Raw genomic sequence first — 24,191 nt, 5'->3', positions numbered from 1 at the left:
AATAATAAACAGGATATAAGGCGGCTCGGCCGACCAATAAATAATAAACAGGATATAAGGCGGCTCGGCCGACCAATAAATAATAAACAGGATATAAGGCGGCTCGGCCGACCAATAAATAATAAACAGGATATAAGGCGGCTCGGCCGACCAATAAATAATAAACAGGATATAAGGCGGCTCGGCCGACCAATAAATAATAAACAGGATATAAGGCGGCTCGGCCGACCAATAAATAATAAACAGGATATAAGGCGGCTCGGCCGACCAATAAATAATAAACAGGATATAAGGCGGCTCGGCCGACCATTAAATTAATTAAATAATATAGGCGGTATTCCAGCCATTATAACATGGTATAAATAATAGTAGAGGCGGTATACCGACCATTATAACAGGGTATAAATGATACAAATAAATTTTACCGAATCGCAGAGTGATCGTGCTGATAACGTGTTATAAAAGAACTGGAATTTATTTGTATCGCATGAATTTAAATAAGGGTGAAATTTTATACCCGTAGAAATTAATAACACTGATACAGAGAGAGAATAGAAGAGAAGTGTTTTTGAGGTGTGCTTTATAAACGATCGAAACGATCATTTATATAGAAGAAGAATTCATTGTGCAAATAGTACAGCGGACCCCACATCTTTTATATATTCAAACATTTCGGCGCTGCTTTTGTTTACTTTCGTAACAATCCGATCATTTTATTTTTATTTTTCGTTTTCTTTTTGTTTGTTACCGGCACTAATCCATTGGTTATATCTAATCAGCAGCACTTAGCTTCTTTAATCAGATTAGGACTGAAACACGTTACATTGCCTGACAAGAGTTGTTAAAGTCGAGCTGTTATAACTTAGAAAGTGAATCCTAATTCATCTGCTTGTTTCTTCTTCTGTCTCTCCCCCAATACTGGTTTTTTACCAAAAGACCAACCGTGAACGACGATGATCGCGCGGCGGATCTGGCGTAGCCATCGGTTTCTCCGCCCATTCAGCTCGTCTTCTGTTTGCGCTCCGCCGTTGCTAGCTCCTTATCATTCTCAGTCGTTCGCGTCTCCGAAGTCGCGCCCGTTCCTTGTTCCTTCTCTCTCCGTAAGTTTCTTCAACTTGTGTTAAGTTTTATAATTTTTTCTTTAAAAAAAAAGAAGCTTTGAGGCGTGATTGTTTTGGCTCCACTCCGAGGGATCAGTTTCCGACAAAGCTAATCCGTTAGTTTTAGGCAGAAGTAACTTCTTTTTTTTAGAGGACATAAGTTGAGAAATGTTTATGTTTGTAAGATCAAACAAGTAGGTGGTCATAATTATCTTGATTTGGTCCAGTTGATGAAATGGTGTGAAGGAGGAGGAGGGAGTAGAAGCTGGTTTTCGAACGAAGCCATGACCCTAGATTCAGATGCAGGAGGAGGTTTCATTGATGTGCCACTGGCACAAACTGGGGAAGGTATTGCTGAATGTGAGCTTCTCAAGTGGTTCGTCAAAGAGGTCTGTTTGTTTATTTTAACTAAAAAGATTCAATCTTTTTCTATTCTTCATTTCAATTCAGCCATTTTGATGTTTGCTTTTAGGGAGATCCTGTGGAAGAGTTTCAGCCACTCTGTGAAGTTCAGAGCGATAAAGCAACCATTGAGATAACAAGCCGTTTCAAGGGGAAAGTAGCTCTCATTTCACATGCTCCTGGTGACATTATCAAGGTTAGAGAAGCCTACAAGATCATTCATTCAATACTTTAAACTGTATTTAAAGCTCATAGTATCAATCACGTGTCTAGTTTTTTTTAATAAGGCTATGATTAAGCAGGCGTGGTCCTGAGTATAACCCCCAAAATTTAACAAGTAATTTTCACATAAGTAGACCTCGAAATTTGTAAAAAAAAAAAATTGCTTATAGCCCCAAAAAATCTCGGGACTTCCCATGTGATTAAGCATATTATGCAGATTTTGTTAGGGAAAGTTTTCTTTACATCAGTTAAATGATTTTGACGTTTAAGTAATGTTTATTATATGCGGTGAAACCTATTTGATGCAAGGTTGGAGAGACTCTGGTTAAGCTGGCCGTAGAAGACTCCCATGATGCACTTTTAGTATCCTCTGACACTCCAGGAAATGTAGAACCGATCTGTTCACAGCCAAAACTAGACACTCTTGTTGGAGCTCTCTCAACACCTGCTGTTCGTACCCTTGCTAAAGACATTGGCATAGACATCAACCTCGTGACTGGAAGCGGTAAAGACGGGAGAGTCTTGAAAGAGGACGTTCTCCAATTCAGTGGCCAGAAACAAAACGTAACTGATTCAGCTCCTTCTGACAATCCTTTTATAAGAGGAGACTCGGTCTCCACCAGCTTTGAAGATCAGATAGTTCCTCTCAGGGGATTCAACCGAGCAATGGTCAAGACAATGACTATGGCCACAAAAGTCCCACATTTTCATTTCGTCGAAGAGATTAACTGCAACGCGCTCGTGAAGCTCAAACACTTCTTCAAAGAGCACAACACAGACTCCACCGTCAAACACACGTTCCTCCCCACTTTGATCAAGTCCCTCTCGATGGCTCTAACCAAATACCCCTACGTGAATGGTTGCTTCAACGAGGAGTCGTTAGAGATCATCCTTAAAGGTTCCCACAATATTGGAGTTGCGATGGCTACTGAACATGGCCTAGTCGTTCCAAATATAAAGAATGTGCAGTCACTCTCTTTACTAGAGATAACCAGAGAGATGTCACGGTTACAGCATTTGGCGACGAACAACAAGCTGAGCCCCGAGGATGTAACAGGTGGAACCATAACTCTGAGTAACATTGGAGCAATAGGTGGGAAGTTTGGTTCCCCTCTTCTAAACTTACCTGAAGTTGCCATCATCGCTCTTGGGAGGATAGAGAAAGTTCCAAAGTTTAAAGAAGACGGGTCTGTTTATCCTGCATCGACAATGATGGTAAGAACTTAGATCATTTATATAGTTCAGAGATTCTTTTAAGTACCAAAGGTTGATCAAGAACTTGTTTTTTTTTTTGTATCAGGTTAACATAGCTGCGGATCATAGAGTTCTGGATGGAGCAACGGTGGCTCGGTTTTGTTGCCAGTGGAAAGAGTATATTGAGAAACCGGAGTTGCTAATGCTTCAGATGAGATAAAGAACAAAACAAAGAAGATTTCATGTTTCTTTGTAAAAGTCTCTCTTTATTTAAATCCTGTAGAAGAGAGAACGTGAATTGTATGAATAATCATCCTAATGTTCGAATAAGATTACGTTTAATGTCTGAACCGAAGACTATTGTCCGAATGGTGGACAAAATATGGCAAAATTAAATATTTTTCTTTTTACTCATGGCAAAATTGATTTGATCATTTAAGTAAATTCGATTTAATCCAGAAAATATAGATATCCTAAATTTTATGGATCAAAGTAAAATATTAATATTGAATATTCATTAAGACAAAGCAAATTAAAATTTAAAAGACATAAATCAAATTATATATAAATATTTATATGATAAATTAATTGAAATACTATAAGTTGATTATCACTTTTCAAAATAACACGTTAAAAAAGACTTTTTTCATACTTGATATATTAAAAAGAAAAAGACTTACTATTTTTAGAATCTGATGCTACACCCCTGCTCAATATTTTAGGGGATCCACTCTATTATATAAGTAGATTCTTAAGATTTATTTTATATTATGATATAAATAAACTTCAATCAAAAATGTTAAAGTATTTTTGCTTGAATGTATTTCTCAAAACAGAAGTGATCCACATATTTTCAAAATTCTAAATACTCGCAACTGTAAACTAAGGTACGCACACTATTTAATTATTTCTATCCACTAATCAGTTCAACTTAGGTACTTCACTCTAACACAGTTTCAGTAGAACACATTTAAAAAAAAAAAAAAACCATGTACAAATTGTAATAATCTCCTACAAGTTGGCAATGTACGGAACTTGGGTATGAGGGATCCACGAGTCACCACCTAAGAACCTACCTCCAGTATATAACTGCGCCTCTTCAGCCGTTATATTCTTGACACCAGGCCATTTAACTCTAAGGCTATCATTCGCTCCAAACCCACCACTCAGATACTCAGCGTAGTACAGCGTCTTCAGCGCAAACTCACCTTTCCAGGGAAGCCACCCGTCCGGATCGATCACGTCATCCAGCGCCGACATCAGCATGATCGTCCTCGAGAACCGTTTCCACGGCCTCCCTAGGAACGACTTCTTCGCGGGCCTAATTGCCATGTACTCCTCGTCTCCCGTTACGTGGCAGTTCTGGAACACCAGCCCGGTGGACTCGTGCCTGTCGCTGCGCCCCTGAGCGGCCACGACGCACGTCTGGCCTTTCTTGGGCTTTCTGAAGACGATCACGGAGTTTTGGAGGATGCACTTGGCGTCGCCGAAGACGAAGTCTATGGTTCCCGTGACGGTGCAGTCGCGGTAGAATTGGCGTTGGGAGTGGACGAATAGAGTGTCTTGGTAACCGTCGAATCTGCATTCGTAGAACACGGCGTAGTCCGCTGAGACTCTCATCGCCACCGCCTGGCGTCCGTCTGGTCCTGCCGTGTTCTCGATCCCGATGGCCTTCGCTGTAAAGTGCTCCCCCTCGATTGCTGCCAAGCACACACGGAGTTTAGTTAGAAAGGTTCTCTAATGTTAAGCTTCTCTTTTTTCAAAAAATAAAAAAAAAAACCTGTGGAAGTGATGTTTTAACTTCGATTCGATCATTTTCAACTTTTGGGTTTGTGTAACAAAGTTAGAAACCGATTATAATATGATATCCCATAAAAGTTTTGTTCCAAAATTTGATTCCAGTTTCCTTCCATTTTTCAGATGATTCGGACAAAATAGATGATTCAGGGTTTTTTTTTTGAATTTAATTTTAGATGATTATGGTTATTTCGGATAAGAAACATTGAATAATTCACATTTTTATTTAAAAACATTTAGATAACTCAGTTTTTTTTTTTCAAAATGATTCAGTTATAAATAATACTTTAAAATATTTGGTTATCTCAAAACTATATAGTTAATATTTTTAGATATGTAAACTATACTTTAGATATTCTAATATTAATCATTGGATTTTCGATTCTAGAGATTAGAAACCATTCGGATATTTATGGTTTTAGGTTAAAATGCCCAGGGCTATGTGAAAGATTGAAACTCACTGACTGTGGCTGTTAGGAAAGTCTTGACTCTTCCGATGCCGAAGTTGAGGCTGCCGGTAATTATGGTCAAGTTTTGTCCATCACCTATCATAGTGACGTAAGGCATTTTCTTTGTGATCTTTACTTGCTCCTTGTATATGCCCGTTTTGATGTAGATGATGAATGGACTGTTGTCTTTGGGAACAAAGTTTAGAGCCTCGGCGATTGTCTTGAACTGTCCACTTCCGTCTTGAGCCACCACCGCATCAGTTTTCGCTGGTGGTGGTGGTGGTGGTGGTTGTGGTTCTAATTCTATTGTTGGTGCTTCTTCTTCCATGAGCTTCCGTACCTCTGGTCTAACCCATGTTGGGATACCATCTTCTTCTGTATTCAAAAGCTTTCTGGCGTATTTCGAAAGAGCTTTTGTTAGTCCTGTTATCATTAAGACTTGCGTCACATATTGATTGATTCATATGTATATATTGGAGACAAGGTTGGTTCTGAAAATTTTTGAGACCAAAGATATTCAATAAGATTTTTAATTTTTTAAAACAAATAATTTAGAGGCATGTGTCTAAAAATAAATTGTTTTAAAAAGAATTTAGAGGCAATGTTTCAAAGCTGTGTCGGGCCCTGACTAGAGATGTGTTTGGTAGATACCTGTGACGTTGGAATTTGGGAGAATGGTGGAAAGTTCAGTAACCATGGCGAGGCTATTGCTGGTAAGCCTTTTTGATGGTTTGAAGATTTTGCGCATGTCAATCATAAGAGTATTAGACTTAATCTCCTTGAAGGAATCTATACAGGTTTGCTGGAAAGCAATGGCACCACTTAGCCAAACCCGAAGATCCTCAACAAAGCCTACAATTTGAGTAGCTGAGAACCCACGGTTAACACATTTTTTAAGATCATCAATAGCGTCAAACATTAGCTTCTCACAGAGCTCAAAAGCATCTTTTGCTTCTGGGTCTTCATCAGTCTTGGGTTTAACATCTATAGAGGCTTTCTTGAGGCCCTGGTTGATGGATTCGATAGTGACGTTGATGGCAAGCTTGATGAGTTCGAGAGGCTCTGTGGAGTTGGGAGAAGCGTCCATTATACTTTTGAGGCATATATCTTTGTAGTCAGTAGGTGCACAAACTGCTTTAACGGCTTTGGTGGTTTGCCTGATCTGATTATCATTGGGTGAGTTTTTAGATGTTATGACAGCTACCGAGACAACCATGATCACTAGCAAAGCCGAGACACTACCAGCGACGAGGCATTTCTGTTTCTTGTCCTCATCCAACGCCATTTCTTTGTAGTTTTCTTTATACACAAAACTCAAAAGGCCGAAAGAGGTAACTTTTTCTTCTAAGTTTCCTAATGTGTTTTTTACATGTTAGAAATGGAGCAGACGGGGCCTGCAACTGTGGCTATAAGGCCCCTTCTAGCTATGGTTCGTTTTGGGATGGGTTTTTGGAGTTTAAAATTTACAAAGGTTTGAACAAATGGCTAGAAAGATCTTGATGGGAGGGTTAATATAGACATGAGTTGCATTGCTATTTTTGGGATTTAAGGAAATAATATGAGGCTATGTTACATTTTCTGTCTTTAGGAATATTAGCTTTGCTTCCACAAGTCTGTGTATTATTTCCATCTAAAACGTTCGGTTTCCCTGCTTTTATGATAAACCTATGAATAGTATGGGTCTTTGGAGGCATGGATGTGTGGGATAAAGTGAAACTATGTTAAGTGTGATCTTGATAGATAGTTTTATTGCTGAATAAGGAATTAATTAAGAGATAAGAAAGTAAACAGCTGCGAGGAGGCATAAGAGGAATCTCACAGTAGATTATCATTGACAAGTATGAAACAGATGAGAAGATCATGAATAAACTTATTCATGGTTGAGTACTACTATATATACTGCTTTGCAGTAAAAAGCCAAAACAGCTTTATTGTGAATCTGTGATTTAACTAAAAGATACATGGAAAGTTGCAAACATTATTATTTATTACAGTGGGGTAATGTTATTTATTTTTCAGCTAATATATAAAATTTTAGTTTTGCAATTTTATCTTTCATTCACTGAATATTGCAAATTTAACTATTAAATTCTGGTTAAAATTAATATTGTGGATTATGTGAAAAAAATCTTTTTAACTGCTGTCTCTAGATCCGAATGTTCTAGGGGGAACTCCGTTATAGAACTGTTATATGTAATTTTTTTTTCATCTATATCATATACATTTCAGTTAATTGAACATCATGGTAATATAAATTGAGATTCTACTGCTAAAATAAGATTTTGAATAGATAAATTAAGGCCCACTGAAAGCCCATATAGTTTCTCGAAGGGTCTGAAAAAGACTGAAGACTTGGAAGTGAAAGAGATAGAGAGAGCAGAAGCCAAAACCCTCACCGGCGATGGCTCTTTTCACCGCGCGGCGCAAAATCGCGACAGTCCTTAGCAAAACCCTCTCTTCGTCTCCTCCTTCTTCTTCGCTTTCTACACTCTCTTCTCGTTCTCGATTCGCTGTACCTCTAATCGATAAGCTTTCCTCGACCCGAACCGGACTAGGCCCGTGTTACATACCGACCCGACCCAAGACATCCGGGTCAGGATACTCTCCGCTGAACGATCCTTCGCCGAACTGGAGCAACCGTCCGCCGAAGGAGACGATTCTTCTCGATGGGTGCGATTACGAGCACTGGCTCATCGTCATGGAGTTCGATGATCCCAAACCTACAGAAGACGAGATGATCAATGCTTATGTCAAAACATTAACTTCCGTTGTCGGAAGGCAAGTTCCCTTTTCATTTTTTTTTTGTCCTTCTCTCATTTCGTTTGTGCATTTCTCATGGATTTGTGTGTTTTGTAGCGAGGAAGAGGCAAAGAAGAAGATCTACTCTGTTTCCACTTCGACTTACACTGGCTTTGGTGCTTTGATCTCTGAAGAGCTCTCTTGCAAAGTCAAAGGTATACAACTTATGTCTTGTTACGTCTGGATTATTATTCTTGTCTGTAGGAAGAGGACAAAGAACATATTTTTGGAACTTATTGGCTTTGCTTTTTGTGTATGTTAGATACCTAATCGAGAGTTGTGTGATTCTTCTTCACAGGATTGCCTGGTGTTCTCTGGGTCCTACCTGATTCTTATCTTGACGTACCCAACAAAGACTATGGAGGTTTGTAATGTTCTTTGAATTTTCGTTTGAATTATTTGAGATGCACACTTATCAACTAAACCAATTTTGTTATGCAGGTGACTTGTACATTGAAGGAAAGGTGATACCCAGACCACAGTATAGGTTCACTGAACAGCGCCAGATAAGAAACCGGTCCAGGCCTAGGTACGATAGGCGCCGTGAGACTATGCAGGTGGAGAGGAGAGAGCCAACACAACAGAACTGGAACCAACCATTATCCATGGGTCATCAAGCTCCGGATAATTAGATAAAGCCCCAGTGCTTGAATAATATATAAACGCTAGTTATGCATCTGTAATGAAGTCTACTAGGCTTATTCGCTATTACATTTCCACCTTAAACTCTCTTAATGTCAGAGAATTGTCAATTATCACATTATAATCATTGATTCATCATAACATATATGTACAATGTCTATAAATATCAATTTTCCAACACATGACTGCAACCAACAACGGTTGTCAGCACACCGGAGACAATGAAAGGTTCAACTTCTCCCTTTCACCGTCCGTCACGATCCTCACTATCCTCTTAAACGCAAAGTGCACGCAATTCGACAACGCTATCCAGCCAATCACTTCGTACACGAACTCCATCGCCGGATCCGACCAAGACGATGGCTCATCCCAATTTCCACCGCCGCCGTAGCTCCATCCCTTTCCACCGCCGAATCCGAACGGACCGTCGTTACCACCGAAACCGCCTTCCAATACAAACCGACCGAAATCTCCTCCGTCTTCCGAATCGCCGCCGAACGAAACGCGCTTCGTGCGCCGCTTTTTGCGGATCCGGCGGATTGTCTTAATAGAGCTGGATTGTATCGACGGAGCGATTGCATCGACGGGAAAGATAACCGCCGGTGCTTGATCGACGGGGGAATCGGCGAACGAAATGTGTTCCCACCGATTAAGAAGAGATTTCCCAAACGCTATGCCTTGCTTCGCCGTGCAAACTGAGATTGTATCGGCGATCAGACAGAACTCCATGATCTAGAAATGAATCCGACGACGACCTTGTTCTATTTTTATTTTATTTTTCCACACGAAAATGGTTTGGATTAGGGATTTGTATTGCTTGCCGGTTAAGTTCGGGTAATAAAAATCGACAACCTGATTCGGACTCGTGTGAGGCGGGCGAATTCGGACACGTAACTGGTCCGCGTCGAATATACACATCACGTGTGTTTCGAAAGAAACTATAGTAGTAACACTCAAGTGGGCCACATATACTAGTTTGAAACCACACTTTATGGGTTGTATTACTTAAGTTTGGCCCATATTGATCTATACAGTAGTAGTATATGTTTTGTGTTATCCGTTGATCTTTCTAAGTTCTTGTTTTCAAATTGTATGACCTCAAACAAGTTATATGCCTTGTAACCAATGGTTTTAAACCCGACCCGGACATTGAACCGGACGACTTACCAGGTCGCTGGGTCACTGGGTTGACCGCGGGTTAATAAATTCATTAATTTTATTATATAATAATATATCAGCTATGTAAATAAAAATATAGAAACTAAAGTTTAATATTTTCTAAATGTTTTTATACGCATAAAATAATAGTTTGGATATGTATATTTTTATGTTTAATAACATTTAGAAAATACTTAACTTTAATTTCTATATTTTTATTTTCATTTGATATACAAAATATCAAAAAATAGTTTAAGCTATTTATAATTTTGTCTAACAAGATAAGAGTTATGACATTTAAAAAAATCAAGACATAAAATTTATAAATATTTAAATGTTTAATGTGAATAATAAATTAAATTTCAAATACAAAATAAACCAAAAGTAAAAAATCATTATAATAAATTATCAATAACGGAAATAAACTAACACCAAATCACATCAACTAGTTTTGGTTCTCTCTACTATCGTTCACTTTATTTTCTTCAAGTGGCATAGTGAAATCTTCATTAAAATCTAAAAATCACAAATATAAAACTGAAAAGAAATACCTAACTTTTTTTTTGTTAGTATATAACTTCTTAATTGAAAATTTAGAATATAAAACATAATCTAAAAACATAATTAAAAATTAAAAAAAGAAGTAAAAGTTATTTATTGGTTCAACCAGTGGTTCAACCGGTATCGGGTTCCGGATTCTACTGGGTTTTTGTGAGTTTTTGCGGGTTTCTAAATATTGGGTTTTTCACAAAACCCAAACCGGATTTTTTCTGGGTTGCCGGATTTACCGGTTCAACCGCGGATCCGGATCGGGTTTCAAAACACCGCTTGTAACCGTTATGATAATTTATATAATAAAATAACTAAATATATAATTTATTTAAAACCCCAGGACTAATTGGCAGAAAACTTATTTATAATCAAGAAGTTAGCATCCCCATGTGATTTATTTTACTTTAGGGTGGCCAATTACAACCGCTATGTTTGACTTAATACTGATCTTGAGCAGTGATCAGTTAGATTCCAAATTCTAGATTACTGAAGTTTGTTTGGCTTCATTACAATAAGTCAACCCACACGTAAAACCTTTTCTTTAAAATTTAATTTATGTGATATAAAAATCAGTGTTTGTAAGTATTTATTTTCACTTTGAGCTTCTAAATCAACGTGCGTGCATGTAACATTAGGTATATACTTAACTTATGTCCAAAGCCATTCTCTTATACTATTGCTGCTGTCTCGAGTTATGTTCAAACATCAAGCACCAGAAAGAAAATCACGAAATCCAATATAAATCCAAAGCCAGAGATATGTAGTATATGTTATAATTTGAGTTTAGCAAAAAAAAAAAATGTTACAATTTGAGTTTACATTTTTATGCCTATTCAACCCATCAAATCTTGTGCTATGGAATTGGAAACCAATATAAAATCATTGCAGCTTTGATATTTCATGTAGTCGGTAAAAAGAACATATAAGTTAGGTACTAGTCTCTTCATTTGCTTGTTTTTATTACCTAGCTACTTTGCTTGTTTTCACCTATTTCATTTGATTTCGAATAAAGGCATCCTTTAGTATATGGCTGTTCATCTCTGTTTTATGTCACAAGTCTCATGTTCTACTATTGAATTTCTAGATTTAACAGCTATTAAATGTGTACATGATTTATAAAGTACTTTTACAATATAAATTGATCATGATCGTATGTGTAATATAGAAAAATGATCGTATGTATATCTTATAAAATTTAACCTGCAGCCTATACAGTATATGATGCAACATGAATGAGCATAATTAGTTTGCATGGCACGAGCTAATTACAACTTGGCTGGACCTACCGTTACTTTTACCCGTTCTTCAATTTGAATTTCTCAGTAATCTTTGATAAAACGTTCTAAATTTTCGATAACTAATGATTTTTTTCTATAATAAATGGATCATTTTATTTCTCTTCTCTCTCTTCCAATTTAAAATGTCGCTCCCGCAAAGTCTGCCTGCATTCTCTTAACGTCTTCTCATTCTCTCTCTAGCTGCTCACTCCTTCCTTTTTTCACAGAAAACTATTTTCATTCAACTCCATATTCCTGGAATTTTCTTGAAACTATTGTTGCAATGGGTAAGATCCGATCCGGACAGGATCCAAAAGCGGCATTGGTCTCAGAGATTTGTTCGCTGTCGAGATCGCCGATCGCTTGCATTCACATCAACGGCAACTCCGTTTCATGTTTCATCGACTGGTATCTCATTCTCGGTGTATGTTATTTATTTTTCAGTTTGTATATTTCGTTCCCACTGTTTATTTATACATATATTTGTTCTATGTATATTGTATTGGACGAAGTTTTTAATTGCGTTATATTCAAGTTAACAAAAAAATAAAGACAAAGAGAACATTGAATTGTTTATATCATTACACAGATCCAGGAAGATGCAGAGGTCAAGCTCATACGTAAACGATATCACAAACTAGGTCCGGTTTTGTTTCAGTTTCAGTATGAATAATCATAAACATTAGATGTTAAACATTTTTGTTATGGCCAATCTCTAAGATAAATCGTTATTTATCTCAGCTATGAAGGTTCATCCCGATAAAAACAACCACCCAAAAGCAGATATTGCTTTTAAGCTCATCCACGAGGTCAGCCATTTTTATCTTATTTATATGAAAACAATTTAAACATGAATATATTTATTTATTTTCTACAATTTTATATCCCCTTATTATTATAAGCTATAAAATGTGTGTGGACATGAACCTACTTAGTAATAGCATCCGCGTGTTATCAATCAATGAACTCATTCATATTCATTGTTCTATAACCCGGTTTGGTATGTTCAATTAAGTTTTTTTTGAGAAATCCGGTTATTTACGGTTCAAAGATTCGACTCTAGAACTTACTTATGTTGTTGCCTTCGACGCATGTAGGCTTATTTATGTCTTACAGACGAAACAAAGAGAAGATGCTTCAACACAGACCGACAAAAGAACATATGTCTGAAATGCAGCCGTCTCCCACACAAAACCAAAGAGAATCGCCCAGATACTAAACCGAACCGGTTCTGCCAAGCCCTCAGGAACATTAGGGATAAATTTAGAGAAGAGAACAAGGTGATAGAGAGATGTCTAAAGACAAACAGTGCAAGATTCATGGGGAACCTAACTGAGGAAACCCCGGTTTTCGGTATACCGAACCTAAACCGGTTTAGTAAGGAGTTACCGGTTTTTAATCCGACGGATTACAAATTACGGGGTTATCCACATGTGAGAAATCGAGTGTTGGACAACAACTTGTCGGATTGGAAGATGTTCATGAGAAGCAGATCCACATGTGTTCACTCCTCATGATGATAATTTTTTTCCTTTCTTATTATTTATAATTCTTCTTTACTTTTAGGTCTATTAAGCTAAGAAAGCAACTACTGGCTTTAGTAGATTTAATGAATTATTTCATTGCTCAAAGTTCAAACCGATAAATCTTTCTATAACAGATAATCATCATATGTAACTTATCAGAAAATGTTATTGGGGCAGTCTCTTACAATTAGAGATGATCTCTTAGTCTCTTACAATTAGAGATGATCTCTTCACTATGTATTGGGTCGCCCGATACTATATGATCTTGATTTAGTATAGTCTCATTGGGTTCAATCTCTTACTGCCATGAGACTGTTGCCACATTTTGATTACTTTTGGATATATATTTTTTGGCAATGTAACTATCCTTGTTCTTAAATCATGTTTTGGTCGATCAAATATTATTCCGATAAATAATCATGTTGGATTGTACTATCATTTATCAGACATCTCTGATTTACATTAGAAAATAAAATATTTATGGTTCTAGCCTTCTTTGCTAAGGGTAAGGGATCAGCACAAACATTGCAACTCCTGTTAATCTTTAATTCTCTAGATAGTTAGGGAAGAGGCGAAAATTCGTTATATATTAATTGAGAAACATTACAACATTGTTTTGTAGCTACGTGTCATCATGAAAATGAAATTCAGAATTCTTAGAAAAATAAGTTTGTCCATCTTAATTTATATTATACTTTTTATTAAACTAACTATCAAATTGATAAATAGTGTATAAAAAAAAATATTATGGCAGTTTCCTTAAATAAAAGCTACGAATTACCTAATATGATTAACGTATATATGACCATTAATGATTATGAATAATAAAGATTTGATAACAATTTTTGTATACTTCTTTATTTTTGTCTAATTTTATATTATGAAAAGAAATTAAACAATCACATTAACCATATAATTAAAAAAATTTAGATTTTTTTGTATATGTTATATTTTGAATTTTTAAAACGACTATAAATTATTAGAAATTTTAAAATACCACTTAGAAAATTTTGTGATCAATGGCTTAATTTGTTTAGTTATAACAAGATACAAATGATCATAAAATTGTATTAATATGGATTTTTGTTTATGAATATTCAAATTAAATAATATATATACTTAGCGAACGACTTAAAGCAAGAAAATGGGCTGCATCAATTTAGTCGTCCAGTTGAAACCCTTCAAAACTATATGGAAGACTAAGGTCAAAGTAATTCGATTTTGGAAACAATACTAAGATGGTAGTTCTAAAACCATTAAAATGGTTCTCAGTGATGTTAAAGTAAAGTATTAAAAAAGTTGTAGAACTTGTTTTGTAATAAAAATTCACTTGATGATTATATTACGGTTTTTATAGGTATAAACAGGGTAATAAAAATTTTAATGCCAAATCGATCATGCTCATCATAAATTCAAAATAGATTTCACTCCACAATTACAATTACAAATGCTCGTCCAACATATAGATGATTATATAAAGAAAACATAAATGTATGCATGTTAAAAAAAATCAAACACATGTATTTTTAAATTTTTATTATATAAGCTCACTCCGTGCAAAACGCATTTCTTATCCCAGTAATCAGCTATAAAGTAAAAGCTCGTTTGTCTTGATTTCGATTGAAGAAATCTACTTTTTTTTTCTTTTTAACATGTCATATATAGTCCAAAGTAATTTGGACATCTCGGCATGTAAAACCTAGAGGATTCTGTGACATTTTCGGATTCCAAACTATTCAGCATCCATTCGGCCTTTATGAATCTAGTTCATATGTATCTCAAGAAAAAACAAGTGTAACGTGATGGGCTGAAATGAAGCCTATTTAGCCTAAAATTAAGGCTTGTAATGTTGAAGTTCACTATAGACATGTATATGTGATGTATTCTTAGTTTTTGTTTGTTTGTCTTGTTGGGCTAAATGATTGTAGAAATAATTTTCTTAAGTTTAAAATTGATCCAAAAGAAGAATGTTACATGAGCACATGTGAGCCGTTTCTAACATTAGCTAGCTAAGTCTACACTGCTATTATAAAATTATATAATCTTTAGGTTAGGACTTAGGAGTATGATAACAACGCTGATTGCTGACATCTACATAAACCAAGCATAGTTCACGAATCTAGGGGATTATATCTTGTTTATACTAAATTTTAGAACGAAAATTGGAATGATGATTGAACTTTTTAAACAATGACTTGATTTAAGCAAACATAAATTCAGGTTTACAAATATAACCAAAAACACAAAGTGCCAGGCTGGCAAATTAACGTATGATTGGGGGGTAGGACCCGTTCCATTTGCCTCCGCCCTGTCACTCCACATGCTTCCACCGTCTCCTTCTCATTCCCACATTTAGTGCTTTCTTTCAATGTCAAAAAACATTTCTAAAAAGTTATTTTTCCAGTCAGAATGTTTCATTTTATGAGATTTTGTACAACCTAATCGTATTTTTATAGTTATTAACTAGTATATGCTAAATTGTTGGCTAGAAAACTATATATAGTATATATTAAAAAAAATATATTCACTTAATAGTGTGTTCAATTTAATAGGTGAGGAAGTAAGCAAAGAAGTATCTTTACTCAAGTGGTTAAATGTTTATTTTTACGATTTTTATCGGAATTAGATACTACTAAATTACTGTTTTGCATTGTGAGCTGGTTATGGATCGATTAAACTGATGAGAAAAAAAATATTGGTAAATGGGCAAATACATATTCAAAATAGAGTTATTCACGTACATATCTTTTGACTAATATAACTCCAATGTATGAACGGTGATAATTCTCAAATGAGATAAGAGAAACCAGTCAGAAAACATTGATGCTGAGTGTATATAAAAATGATTTAAGGAAAATACTGCAAATAAAAATATCTTAAAATGCTAGAATTCTACAAAACCAATAATAATAATTGACAGAAAAACAAGAAAACAAAACAAAAAATAAGAGACACATGCATTGTCTAAAACAAAAATACAATTCTGTTGGCTAAGCACAGCTTAAAACAGCCATGTTGAGAAGAAGATTTGTCGGCGATAATACGCTACCAGATCCCTTAATCAACTTGATTCCAAACCGATATTATTTGCTAAAAATAGTGTTTTAACATTTATTATTATTATACATTAATGATTGCATTTTGTTTTTCTCTTACTCTGTCTTTCCTAACATAATATTTTTATTCTCCCACTGTCAATTTCCTTCCTATATTCTTCTATTATTTTCCTTTTTTAAATCAATCTATTATGCTCATATAAGGCTGTCATTTCGGCGTCAATCTTCTTCCTTACCTTATTTTTTTTCCATTTATAATAAATTAAATTTCTGTGTATTAAAAAGCTTCTCTGTTGTGTATTAAAAAGCTTCTTCTTCTCCTTCTCTCTTTCTCTGTGTTTGGTTACACTTGGCACGTAAGGTTCTTGCCTTTATAGCTTTTTATCATCCGACAGCTTCATTACAAATAAAGATGTCAGTAAGTGTGTTCTCTCTTAGTTATATATGTGTCCCTTTCTTCTCGATCTTAGAGCCAATTTTCAAACAAAACTCGAAACTCTTTGCTTTCCTCTGTTTCATTATAGTTTCTTGGTTTCTTGTCGCAGGGTGCATTAATCTTGGTGTTGGCGTTAACCAGTTTGATTCCGGTTTACGCAAAGACTCACGGCGCCGGAAGAATATGCGACGAACTTGGGGGGAGGTCGTTGAGTACGAGACCGCACAGCGTCTCAATCGCAGAGTTTGGAGCGGTTGGAGATGGCAAAACGCTCAACACTCTCGCGTTTCAAAACGCAGTTTTCTATCTTATGTCATTCGCCGACAAAGGTGGGGCCCAGCTCTACGTTCCTCCCGGAAAATGGCTCACCGGGAGTTTCAGCCTCACCAGCCATCTCACTCTCTTTCTCGAAAACGGCGCCGTTATAGTTGCTTCTCAGGTATAATAATACTTCTTCTCCTTCTCATATATAAGTCCTAAACTTTGATCTGGAGCAGAAAAACCCCAAATTTTAATGTTTTTATGTTTTGGTGTATCTGTTACTACAAAAGGATCCATCGAATTGGGGAGTTGTTGAACCGTTACCATCATATGGACGAGGGATTGATTTGCCTGGGAAGCGATACAAGAGTTTGATAAGCGGTCATATGCTACATGATGTTATTATAACAGGTAATAATAACAATGCTTTGTGTATACGTCCTTTTGATCTCATTATGTTAGTTTACTCACTTTATGATTACTCCTTTTTAGGTGATAATGGTACTATAGATGGTCAAGGTTTGGTTTGGTGGGATCGGTTTACTTCTCATTCCTTAAAGTACAACCGTCCTCATCTCGTCGAGTTCATTTCATCCCAAGATATAACTATCTCGAATGTCACGTTTTTAAACGCACCGTGTTATACAGTCCATGCAATATACTCTAGGTACGAGCTAGCTTAAGCCTAAACCATTTGGTAACTCTCTTGATTCTAACCATTGTCATTTATGCAGCCATGTATATATTCATAAGATATTGGCCCATTCTTCTCCTGGATCTCCTTATACAATCGGCATTGTACCAGGTTAGTTGTCTCTGTTTCTAGTTGATTAAAAAAAAATTGGCTCAAATCTCTCTTATATATTAGTATCGGTCTTTTAAACTTTCGATATAGAATCTCAACACGTCTCTTCGAAATTATTGGCCTCGTTATATGAGATTATTGATTAGACGTGTATCAAGACCAAATTTTTGAGCGGCTATACTGATTTTTTATTTAAAAAAACCGTTTTGTTAGGTCTGATTTGTCTGTGGCACTTAAGAGAGCCCGATTTTTAGAACACTGAGCATATCTCAAACCAAATTTCATTTTAAGATCGATACTAATAATTCTTCTTTTGGACCATTTTATTTGAGTCAACAAACGAAACTCTCTGCCATGTTAAGTTTCATATGTTTCTAACTCAAAAACTAATGATTGGATTAGCCAAATTTTATATATTAGTGTTGGCCTTTAAAATTTATGTGGAATCTCGCTACAAATATTACATACAATAATAACATGTGTTTAACTAGTTTTATGTTTAAGAATATATAACTAACTCCTTTGTTGTTATTTTTTTTTTTGCAGATTCTTCTGATAATGTGTGCATCCAAAACTCTACCATCAACATGGGGTACGACGCGATTTCACTCAAAAGCGGTTGGGATGAATATGGAATCTCATACTCACGTCCTACTGAAAACGTTCATATAAGAAACGTTAACCTTCAAGCAGCTTCTGGTTCATCTATCTCCTTTGGTAGTGAAATGTCAGGTGGAATATCTCATGTCGTGGTCGATAACGCCTTTATACACAACTCACTAACTGGCATTGCCTTTAGAACCACAAAAGGAAGAGGCGGTTACATCAAAGAGATCGATGTTTCGAATATCGAGATGTCGAGGATAGGTACTGCTATTGTGGCTAATGGTAGCTTTGGTTCTCATCCGGATGATAAGTTTGACGCAAATGCTCTTCCCATAGTGAGTGGCATTAGATTAAGCAACGTTTCTGGAATAGATATCGGCGTTGCGGGGGAGTTGTTTGGGATCAAAGAATCTCCGTTTAGGTCAGTGGCTTTGTACAATGTTTCTTTGTCGATGAACTCTGGTTCTTCTGGTGATGTTTCTTGGAGTTGCTCTTACGTCTACGGGTCTTCTAAGCTCGTGACACCTGAACCGTGTCCCGAGCTTGTGAGAGTTGATAATGGTTATGGTAGAGCTACATTCTAAAAAGAAACAAGGGGATTCTTTCTAGGACTCATTCATATTGGTGAAGTTAGAAAAGGTCAGATTCTTTTTTCACCCCAAATAAACCAACATGGTCTGACCTCAGACCATGCATGTTCCTTTCAGTCCGGTTTTGTTTTTTTGTTTTTTAAGTTGTTTTGCATATTGTAAGATGACAAAGTCTGTACAGGTTCATTTTTTTTAATACAATGTGTAATCAAAGAAATTTTGTTTTTTTTTTGTTTCTTTATTTCAATATATTCTCTTGTCAAGATTCAAATACCATTTTCTCTCGTCTTTCCCAAAAACGTATTAAACGTTTTTTTTAATTAGAATCTATGAACGTCTCAACGAAAAGAAAGTATGCACAACCAAGGTTTCAACGTACAATGACAGTAAGATATGGATTAAACTCTGCATCCCCTTATCTTGCAAGCCTTTCTCCATCATACATTGAGAGACCACTCTAACAATTTTCAACCGCTCTAGTAATCATCTCCAAGCATGGTGGACAAGAACAAACCTCGCACAAACTCGCTCTTCTTCGCCTTCTCTTGATCTTCACCTGAAAGTGGAGCTTCTTCTTGAATGTCTCTACACAAAACAAAAAGCCAAGATATCAAACTGAGAAAGAAGCTCTCTATTGTTTGCAGATATATACACATTATTATACTTTTTGAGAGATGCCTTATGCGAGGCTTTTGTAGCTGAGGTTCCTTCTACAACAGATTTGCTTGGAGGAGAACTAAACATAAAGGATGACAGCAACGGATCAGAATCTATATTGGTTGAGGAAGTGAAACTTGAAGAAGATCCACCGAGAAGTGACTGTAAGTTTGCTTCTCGGAGTTCTTTCTTTAAGGCGAGATAAGCTGAGCTGTATCCTCCTTTTCTCAACCTTCTCCTTCGCTGCACGTAGAATCTCACATCAAGGAATAAACATAGAGCTAAGGTATAAGACAGAACAAAGCATCAGATAACTTGTAATAAAGAAAGGATATCTTGAAAAAGTTTGCATGTTGCGTAGTGATGTGGCCAACGATATCTAACCCCACCCTCTTTGTGCATACAGGACAGACCTGAGAGATAACAAAGATCCAAAAAAATTTCAAAGGCCATGTTTAGGACAAAGCAGATAAGGATCATGAAAGATCACTAATTATTTATTACCAGCTAATGAAGAATACTCAATTTAACGAAAATATTCCAAAGATTGGATTTCATAAGGCTGATAAATGGGCTCATCTGATAAGAAGAAACAAGAGGTTGGCAGAGAGCATTTTAACATCACCAAGAACAGAACATAAAACCAATAAAGCTTCAAACTTTCTAAAAGAGGAAACCAAGTTTTGTAACAATCTGAACAAAGCTGAGGGTAAGACCTGACCAAACCTAAGAATCAGACAAAACCTGCCTCCAGAAAGCTGTTAAATGGGCTCATCTGATAAAAGGAAACAACAGGTAGGCAGAGAGCATTTCATCATCACCAAGAACAGAACATAAAACCAGCATTTTCAATTACATTCAAAGCTTAAAACTTTCTAAAACAGGAAACCATGTTTTGTAACAATCAGAACAAAGGTGAAGCTAAAGACCTGACCAAACCTAAGAATCAGACAAATCATCCCTCCATAAAGCTCCTAAATGGGCTCATCTGATAAGGAGAAACAAGATATAGGCAGAGCATTTCATCATCACCAAGAGCAGAACAACCAACATTCTCATTTTCAAGCAAAGCTTCGAACTTTCTAAAAAAGGAAACCACGTTTTGTAACAATCTGAACAAACCTAAAGCCAAGACATGACCAAACCAAAGAATCAGACAAGCCCTGTCTCAAAAGACATTAACATTTAATGACGGGTAAGAAGAAACAACAGGTAGGCAGCAGCTGGAGAAGAACATAAAACCAAACATTTTCAATTTCAAGCAAAGCTTCTAAATTTCTAAATAAGACCAAGTTTTGCAACAATCCGAACAAAGCTAAGACCTTGAACAAACCTAACAATCAGACAAGTCCTGTCTCCAAAAGACGTAACATTTTTAAAGAAGGGTTTGATGATGATTCGTTAATTACCCCGTTCTTGACCTCAACAGGATGCTCTTCGTCAATGTGACAACAGAGCCCGACAATGTCAAAGACCTCCGCGCAAAAAGGGCAGATAAACTCCGACTTCAAATCGTCTTCTCCTTCAAGATCCTCGTACCCTCCCCCTATATACAAATCTGCCCCCAAAAAATTTAACGGATCAATCTCATGATGAATCCTGAAAATAAAGAAGACGCGCGAACCTGATCGAGATTGACACCGTCGAGATGAAGACGAGGATGAGAAAACTGAGGGACAATTAATCCATGAATTGGAATCCATTTCCTCAGATTGTTACAGGATACAGAGAATAATTGAGATGAAAAGGAGAAAACTTTGAAGAACGAGAGAGAGAGAGAGAGAGAGAGAGAAGGGGAAGAACAATGGAAGGAGATGGAGAAAGAGAGAGAGAGAGAGAGAGAGAGAGAGTGGAAGCGAGACTTATTACCGAACTACAAGTTAGCAAAGACGCGAGTTTACAAAAAAAAAGTCAAGATAATATTTATTATTTACATGTTTTTTTTTGTCAGCGATAATATTTACATGTTATACCCTCTAACTTTTGTCTTATTATAGTTTAAACCCCGTTTAATATCAGTCGTCCATGCGGTTTGGTTTGGTTTGGTTTGGTTTTTTGGATTGGACCGAACATAAGAGAGGTGTTTCGCTGTACTTATGCTTCACACGTGTGCCGACGGTCAACCACTGAGTCCTGTCTGAGAAAAGAGACTGCCACAAAGTTAACTGCTACAATGACCAGTAATTACTTTTTATTTATCCCAATAAAGGTAACAAGGATTCTGCTATGATGAATTATGTCAGTGATAGATAACAAAATTAACGGATGTTTGCTGACTTCCATAAAAAATAGAACTGAATTATATTAAAATCATTTACGCAAAAATAATTATTTTGAAAAGAGTGTGTTAATCTAGGTTAAAATTAGGCATGGTTTAGAGTCAAATGTTTCAATAAGTAAGATGTTTTATTGTTCCACAAAGAAATATTTTGTATATGTGTAAGGTATTTTTTTATATTTTTAATAAACATTAAATGAAAATATTTGAATTGATGAGATTTCATTGGTGAAAAGTTATTGAAAAGTGTATAATAAAGTAAAAGAAAAATTAAATTATAAATATTTATTGAATTTTTAATAAGCGTGAACACTTTAGAAAATCTTACTTTCGGAAACAAAGGAACTATCAATTTCATAATCAACTTTACATACACCTAATTGTTTGATGGAAGGTCTGAAGGGAAGGGGAAGGAAGATAATTGGCTTAGGAAAATTGCATTATTGTATTTGTATTAGGGCTCCGATTGGTAAATACTTTCGCTTTATGCTTTGACTTTAGAATTTTGGATGTAAAGATTTTAACTTTAAAGGTTGTGGCTGTTATTTTAAATATTTTTAAAAGTCTGATTGGTATAAAAAGCTTTACAAACTGTTATTATTATAAAAACATATATTTATATTATGAATTATGTACAAAAACTAATATAAGATCCGTAAGAATGCAAAAATCTTGAAAATAAAATATGAGAAAGTATTCAGAACGATAAAATTGAATAATCAAAAATTACACTAAGCAATGGAATAAATTGAAAAAAATAGATGAAGTTGTTGAGTGTTTATATTAGGGGTGAGCGTTTGGGTCTCCATTTGGGTTTCGGTTCAGGTCTACTCGGGTTTCAGATTTTTGGGGGCAAAGATTTCAGCTCCAAAATTTTAAATCCGTTCGGATATTCAATTAATTTCGGTTCAGATCAGATCAGATTCGGTTCGATTCTTCGGATTCGGATTTTTGCCCAGCCCTAGTTTATATGCGTAAAAATTCTAAAACACACATCTTTTGAAACATGGAAAGGAAGTATTATGTAATTTGAAACAAGAAATTTGTGAAAATTTATCAATACAATGTATTTTATTTATTTTTGTCATAAACAATAAGAATTTATGTTTACAAAAAAGGAAGCTGAAATTAATTTGATTTAGTTTAATTTTTATTAGATTTTAGTTTTGTTATGTTACATATTTTTATTTTATTGTTTTAGTTTTTATTAGAAAAGGAAAGAAACTTGAAAAATGCAAAAAATAAATAAATAAATCTTCACAGCCATGTAAAGTCTCGTTTAACTGACTTTAGAACAAACAAATATTTAAGGAGTAAATAGTTAACAGTCGACGGTTGACAATTGTAGAAACCTTAGAGAAAAAAATGAAAGTAAAAGCCTGATTGGTTTTGTTTTGACTTTCATGGCTTTAGAATATCCTAAAGCCCCCAACAGTCTACACGCCAATCGGAGCCTAGATCATCTGCGGATTCATGTACGTGATATTCCTTTATTATGATTAAAATTCGATGGCGACATGAGTCATCTCCAATTTGTAAGAAAAAAGGAAGCTGCATGTGAAGGAAGGGAATAAAGTGATGACTTTACTATCAACAAACAAGGAAGAATCCGATAAACATTTTGACAGCCAACACATATAGATCTTTGCTTCCCTTTACCTTTGTTTGATTCTCTCTATCTTTCTTTTTCAAAGTTCAAATCACTTCACTCCACTCCACTACATTCACACTACCTATGATAAATAAATGGAAAACGTTCGAAAGCAAAATTCAGTTTTGTCTTTGTCACTTTAGCAAAATTTGGAAGACCTTTTTCTTAAATGCAATTTAATCCTATTGGTATTTTGTTACATGATGATGACACCGTTCCTTTTGCATGAAAGTAACTTTATATATGTAAACGAAAAACCTTTTACATCAACATAGGGTACGACTTCCATTGGCCCTACGCTACAAGAAAACAGGGGGATTCTGATGGCCGAAATCGTCGGAAATTCGTCGGAATCGGTCTATTCCGACGAATTTCCGACGAACCCGTCCGTCGGAAAAAAAAATTCGTCGGAATTTCGTCAGAAATTCCGACGACTTTCTGACGAATACCGAGAAACGTCATTCTGACGAACTTCCGACGATATTACGATGCGGCTACACGAGACCAGAGTTCATCGGAAAACTACAATTCCGACGAACGTGGTTCCTCGGTTTATTCCGACGAACTTTGGGCGTCGGAATTTACCGACGGACATCGGTCGTCGGAATATACCGACGAACCACGTTCGTCGGTATATTCCGACGGAAATGAGTTTGTCGGTAAATTCCGACGGATATATGTCCGTCGGTATATTCCGACGACCGTTGTCCGTCGGTATATACCCTTTTTTTTT

At 35.9% G+C, this 24,191-nt stretch overlaps 7 protein-coding genes across 9 annotated transcripts; 4 read left to right on the top strand and 3 right to left on the bottom strand.

The window, feature by feature from the left end:
- Nucleotides 1-726: 726 nt before the first annotated feature.
- Nucleotides 727-3,328, top strand: LOC106336425 (lipoamide acyltransferase component of branched-chain alpha-keto acid dehydrogenase complex, mitochondrial). The gene is made up of 5 exons (XM_013775260.1): nucleotides 727-1,100; nucleotides 1,328-1,489; nucleotides 1,573-1,698; nucleotides 2,034-2,939; nucleotides 3,025-3,328. The coding sequence occupies exons 1-5, from the start codon at nucleotides 954-956 to the stop codon at nucleotides 3,136-3,138; spliced, it is 1,455 nt and encodes a 484-aa protein (XP_013630714.1). The 5' UTR covers nucleotides 727-953; the 3' UTR covers nucleotides 3,139-3,328.
- Nucleotides 3,329-3,818: 490 nt separating this feature from the next.
- LOC106333258 (probable pectinesterase/pectinesterase inhibitor 23) lies at nucleotides 3,819-6,620 on the bottom strand. The gene is made up of 3 exons (XM_013771724.1): nucleotides 5,816-6,620; nucleotides 5,177-5,587; nucleotides 3,819-4,618 (listed from the first exon to the last, which is right to left on the bottom strand). Exons 1-3 carry the CDS (start codon nucleotides 6,447-6,449, stop codon nucleotides 3,930-3,932), a joined length of 1,734 nt encoding a protein of 577 aa, XP_013627178.1. The 5' UTR covers nucleotides 6,450-6,620; the 3' UTR covers nucleotides 3,819-3,929.
- Nucleotides 6,621-7,507: 887 nt separating this feature from the next.
- On the top strand, nucleotides 7,508-8,746 carry LOC106328964 (multiple organellar RNA editing factor 3, mitochondrial-like). The gene is made up of 4 exons (XM_013767522.1): nucleotides 7,508-7,942; nucleotides 8,021-8,118; nucleotides 8,262-8,327; nucleotides 8,405-8,746. Exons 1-4 carry the CDS (start codon nucleotides 7,566-7,568, stop codon nucleotides 8,593-8,595), a joined length of 732 nt encoding a protein of 243 aa, XP_013622976.1. The 5' UTR covers nucleotides 7,508-7,565; the 3' UTR covers nucleotides 8,596-8,746.
- A 19-nt stretch (nucleotides 8,747-8,765) lies between these two features.
- On the bottom strand, nucleotides 8,766-9,500 carry LOC106328966. Its single transcript, XM_013767523.1, has one exon. It carries the CDS (start codon nucleotides 9,332-9,334, stop codon nucleotides 8,810-8,812), a length of 525 nt encoding a protein of 174 aa, XP_013622977.1. The 5' UTR covers nucleotides 9,335-9,500; the 3' UTR covers nucleotides 8,766-8,809.
- A 2,116-nt stretch (nucleotides 9,501-11,616) lies between these two features.
- LOC106333095 (dnaJ homolog subfamily B member 8-like) lies at nucleotides 11,617-13,286 on the top strand. 2 transcript variants are annotated; one of them, XM_013771577.1, is made up of 4 exons: nucleotides 11,617-12,000; nucleotides 12,182-12,233; nucleotides 12,334-12,401; nucleotides 12,690-13,286. In XM_013771577.1, exons 1-4 carry the CDS (start codon nucleotides 11,986-11,988, stop codon nucleotides 13,107-13,109), a joined length of 555 nt encoding a protein of 184 aa, XP_013627031.1. In that variant the 5' UTR covers nucleotides 11,617-11,985; the 3' UTR covers nucleotides 13,110-13,286. The 2 variants fall into 2 exon arrangements, with proteins under 2 accessions (XP_013627031.1, XP_013627030.1); XM_013771576.1 differs by having other exon boundaries at nucleotides 11,621-12,016.
- A 3,132-nt stretch (nucleotides 13,287-16,418) lies between these two features.
- LOC106336200 (probable polygalacturonase) lies at nucleotides 16,419-19,098 on the top strand. Of its 2 annotated transcripts, none has more exons than XM_013774957.1 (6): nucleotides 16,419-16,588; nucleotides 16,720-17,049; nucleotides 17,162-17,282; nucleotides 17,364-17,538; nucleotides 17,606-17,676; nucleotides 18,223-19,098. In XM_013774957.1, exons 2-6 carry the CDS (start codon nucleotides 16,921-16,923, stop codon nucleotides 18,864-18,866), a joined length of 1,140 nt encoding a protein of 379 aa, XP_013630411.1. In that variant the 5' UTR covers nucleotides 16,419-16,588; nucleotides 16,720-16,920; the 3' UTR covers nucleotides 18,867-19,098. The 2 variants fall into 2 exon arrangements, with proteins under 2 accessions (XP_013630411.1, XP_013630410.1); XM_013774956.1 differs by having other exon boundaries at nucleotides 16,419-16,592.
- Nucleotides 19,099-19,172: 74 nt separating this feature from the next.
- LOC106336201 (protein DEHYDRATION-INDUCED 19 homolog 4-like) lies at nucleotides 19,173-21,403 on the bottom strand. The gene is made up of 5 exons (XM_013774958.1): nucleotides 21,154-21,403; nucleotides 20,939-21,087; nucleotides 19,865-19,942; nucleotides 19,537-19,778; nucleotides 19,173-19,457 (listed from the first exon to the last, which is right to left on the bottom strand). The coding sequence occupies exons 1-5, from the start codon at nucleotides 21,230-21,232 to the stop codon at nucleotides 19,349-19,351; spliced, it is 657 nt and encodes a 218-aa protein (XP_013630412.1). The 5' UTR covers nucleotides 21,233-21,403; the 3' UTR covers nucleotides 19,173-19,348.
- Between the last annotated feature and the right edge of the window lie 2,788 nt (nucleotides 21,404-24,191).

The sequence above is a fragment of the Brassica oleracea genome, chromosome C3 (genome assembly GCF_000695525.1).
Source record: "Brassica oleracea var. oleracea cultivar TO1000 chromosome C3, BOL, whole genome shotgun sequence".
Lineage (NCBI taxonomy): Eukaryota > Viridiplantae > Streptophyta > Magnoliopsida > Brassicales > Brassicaceae > Brassica > Brassica oleracea.
Note: the sequence above shows the minus strand (reverse complement) of the source record. Positions and strands in the feature narration are given on the sequence as shown.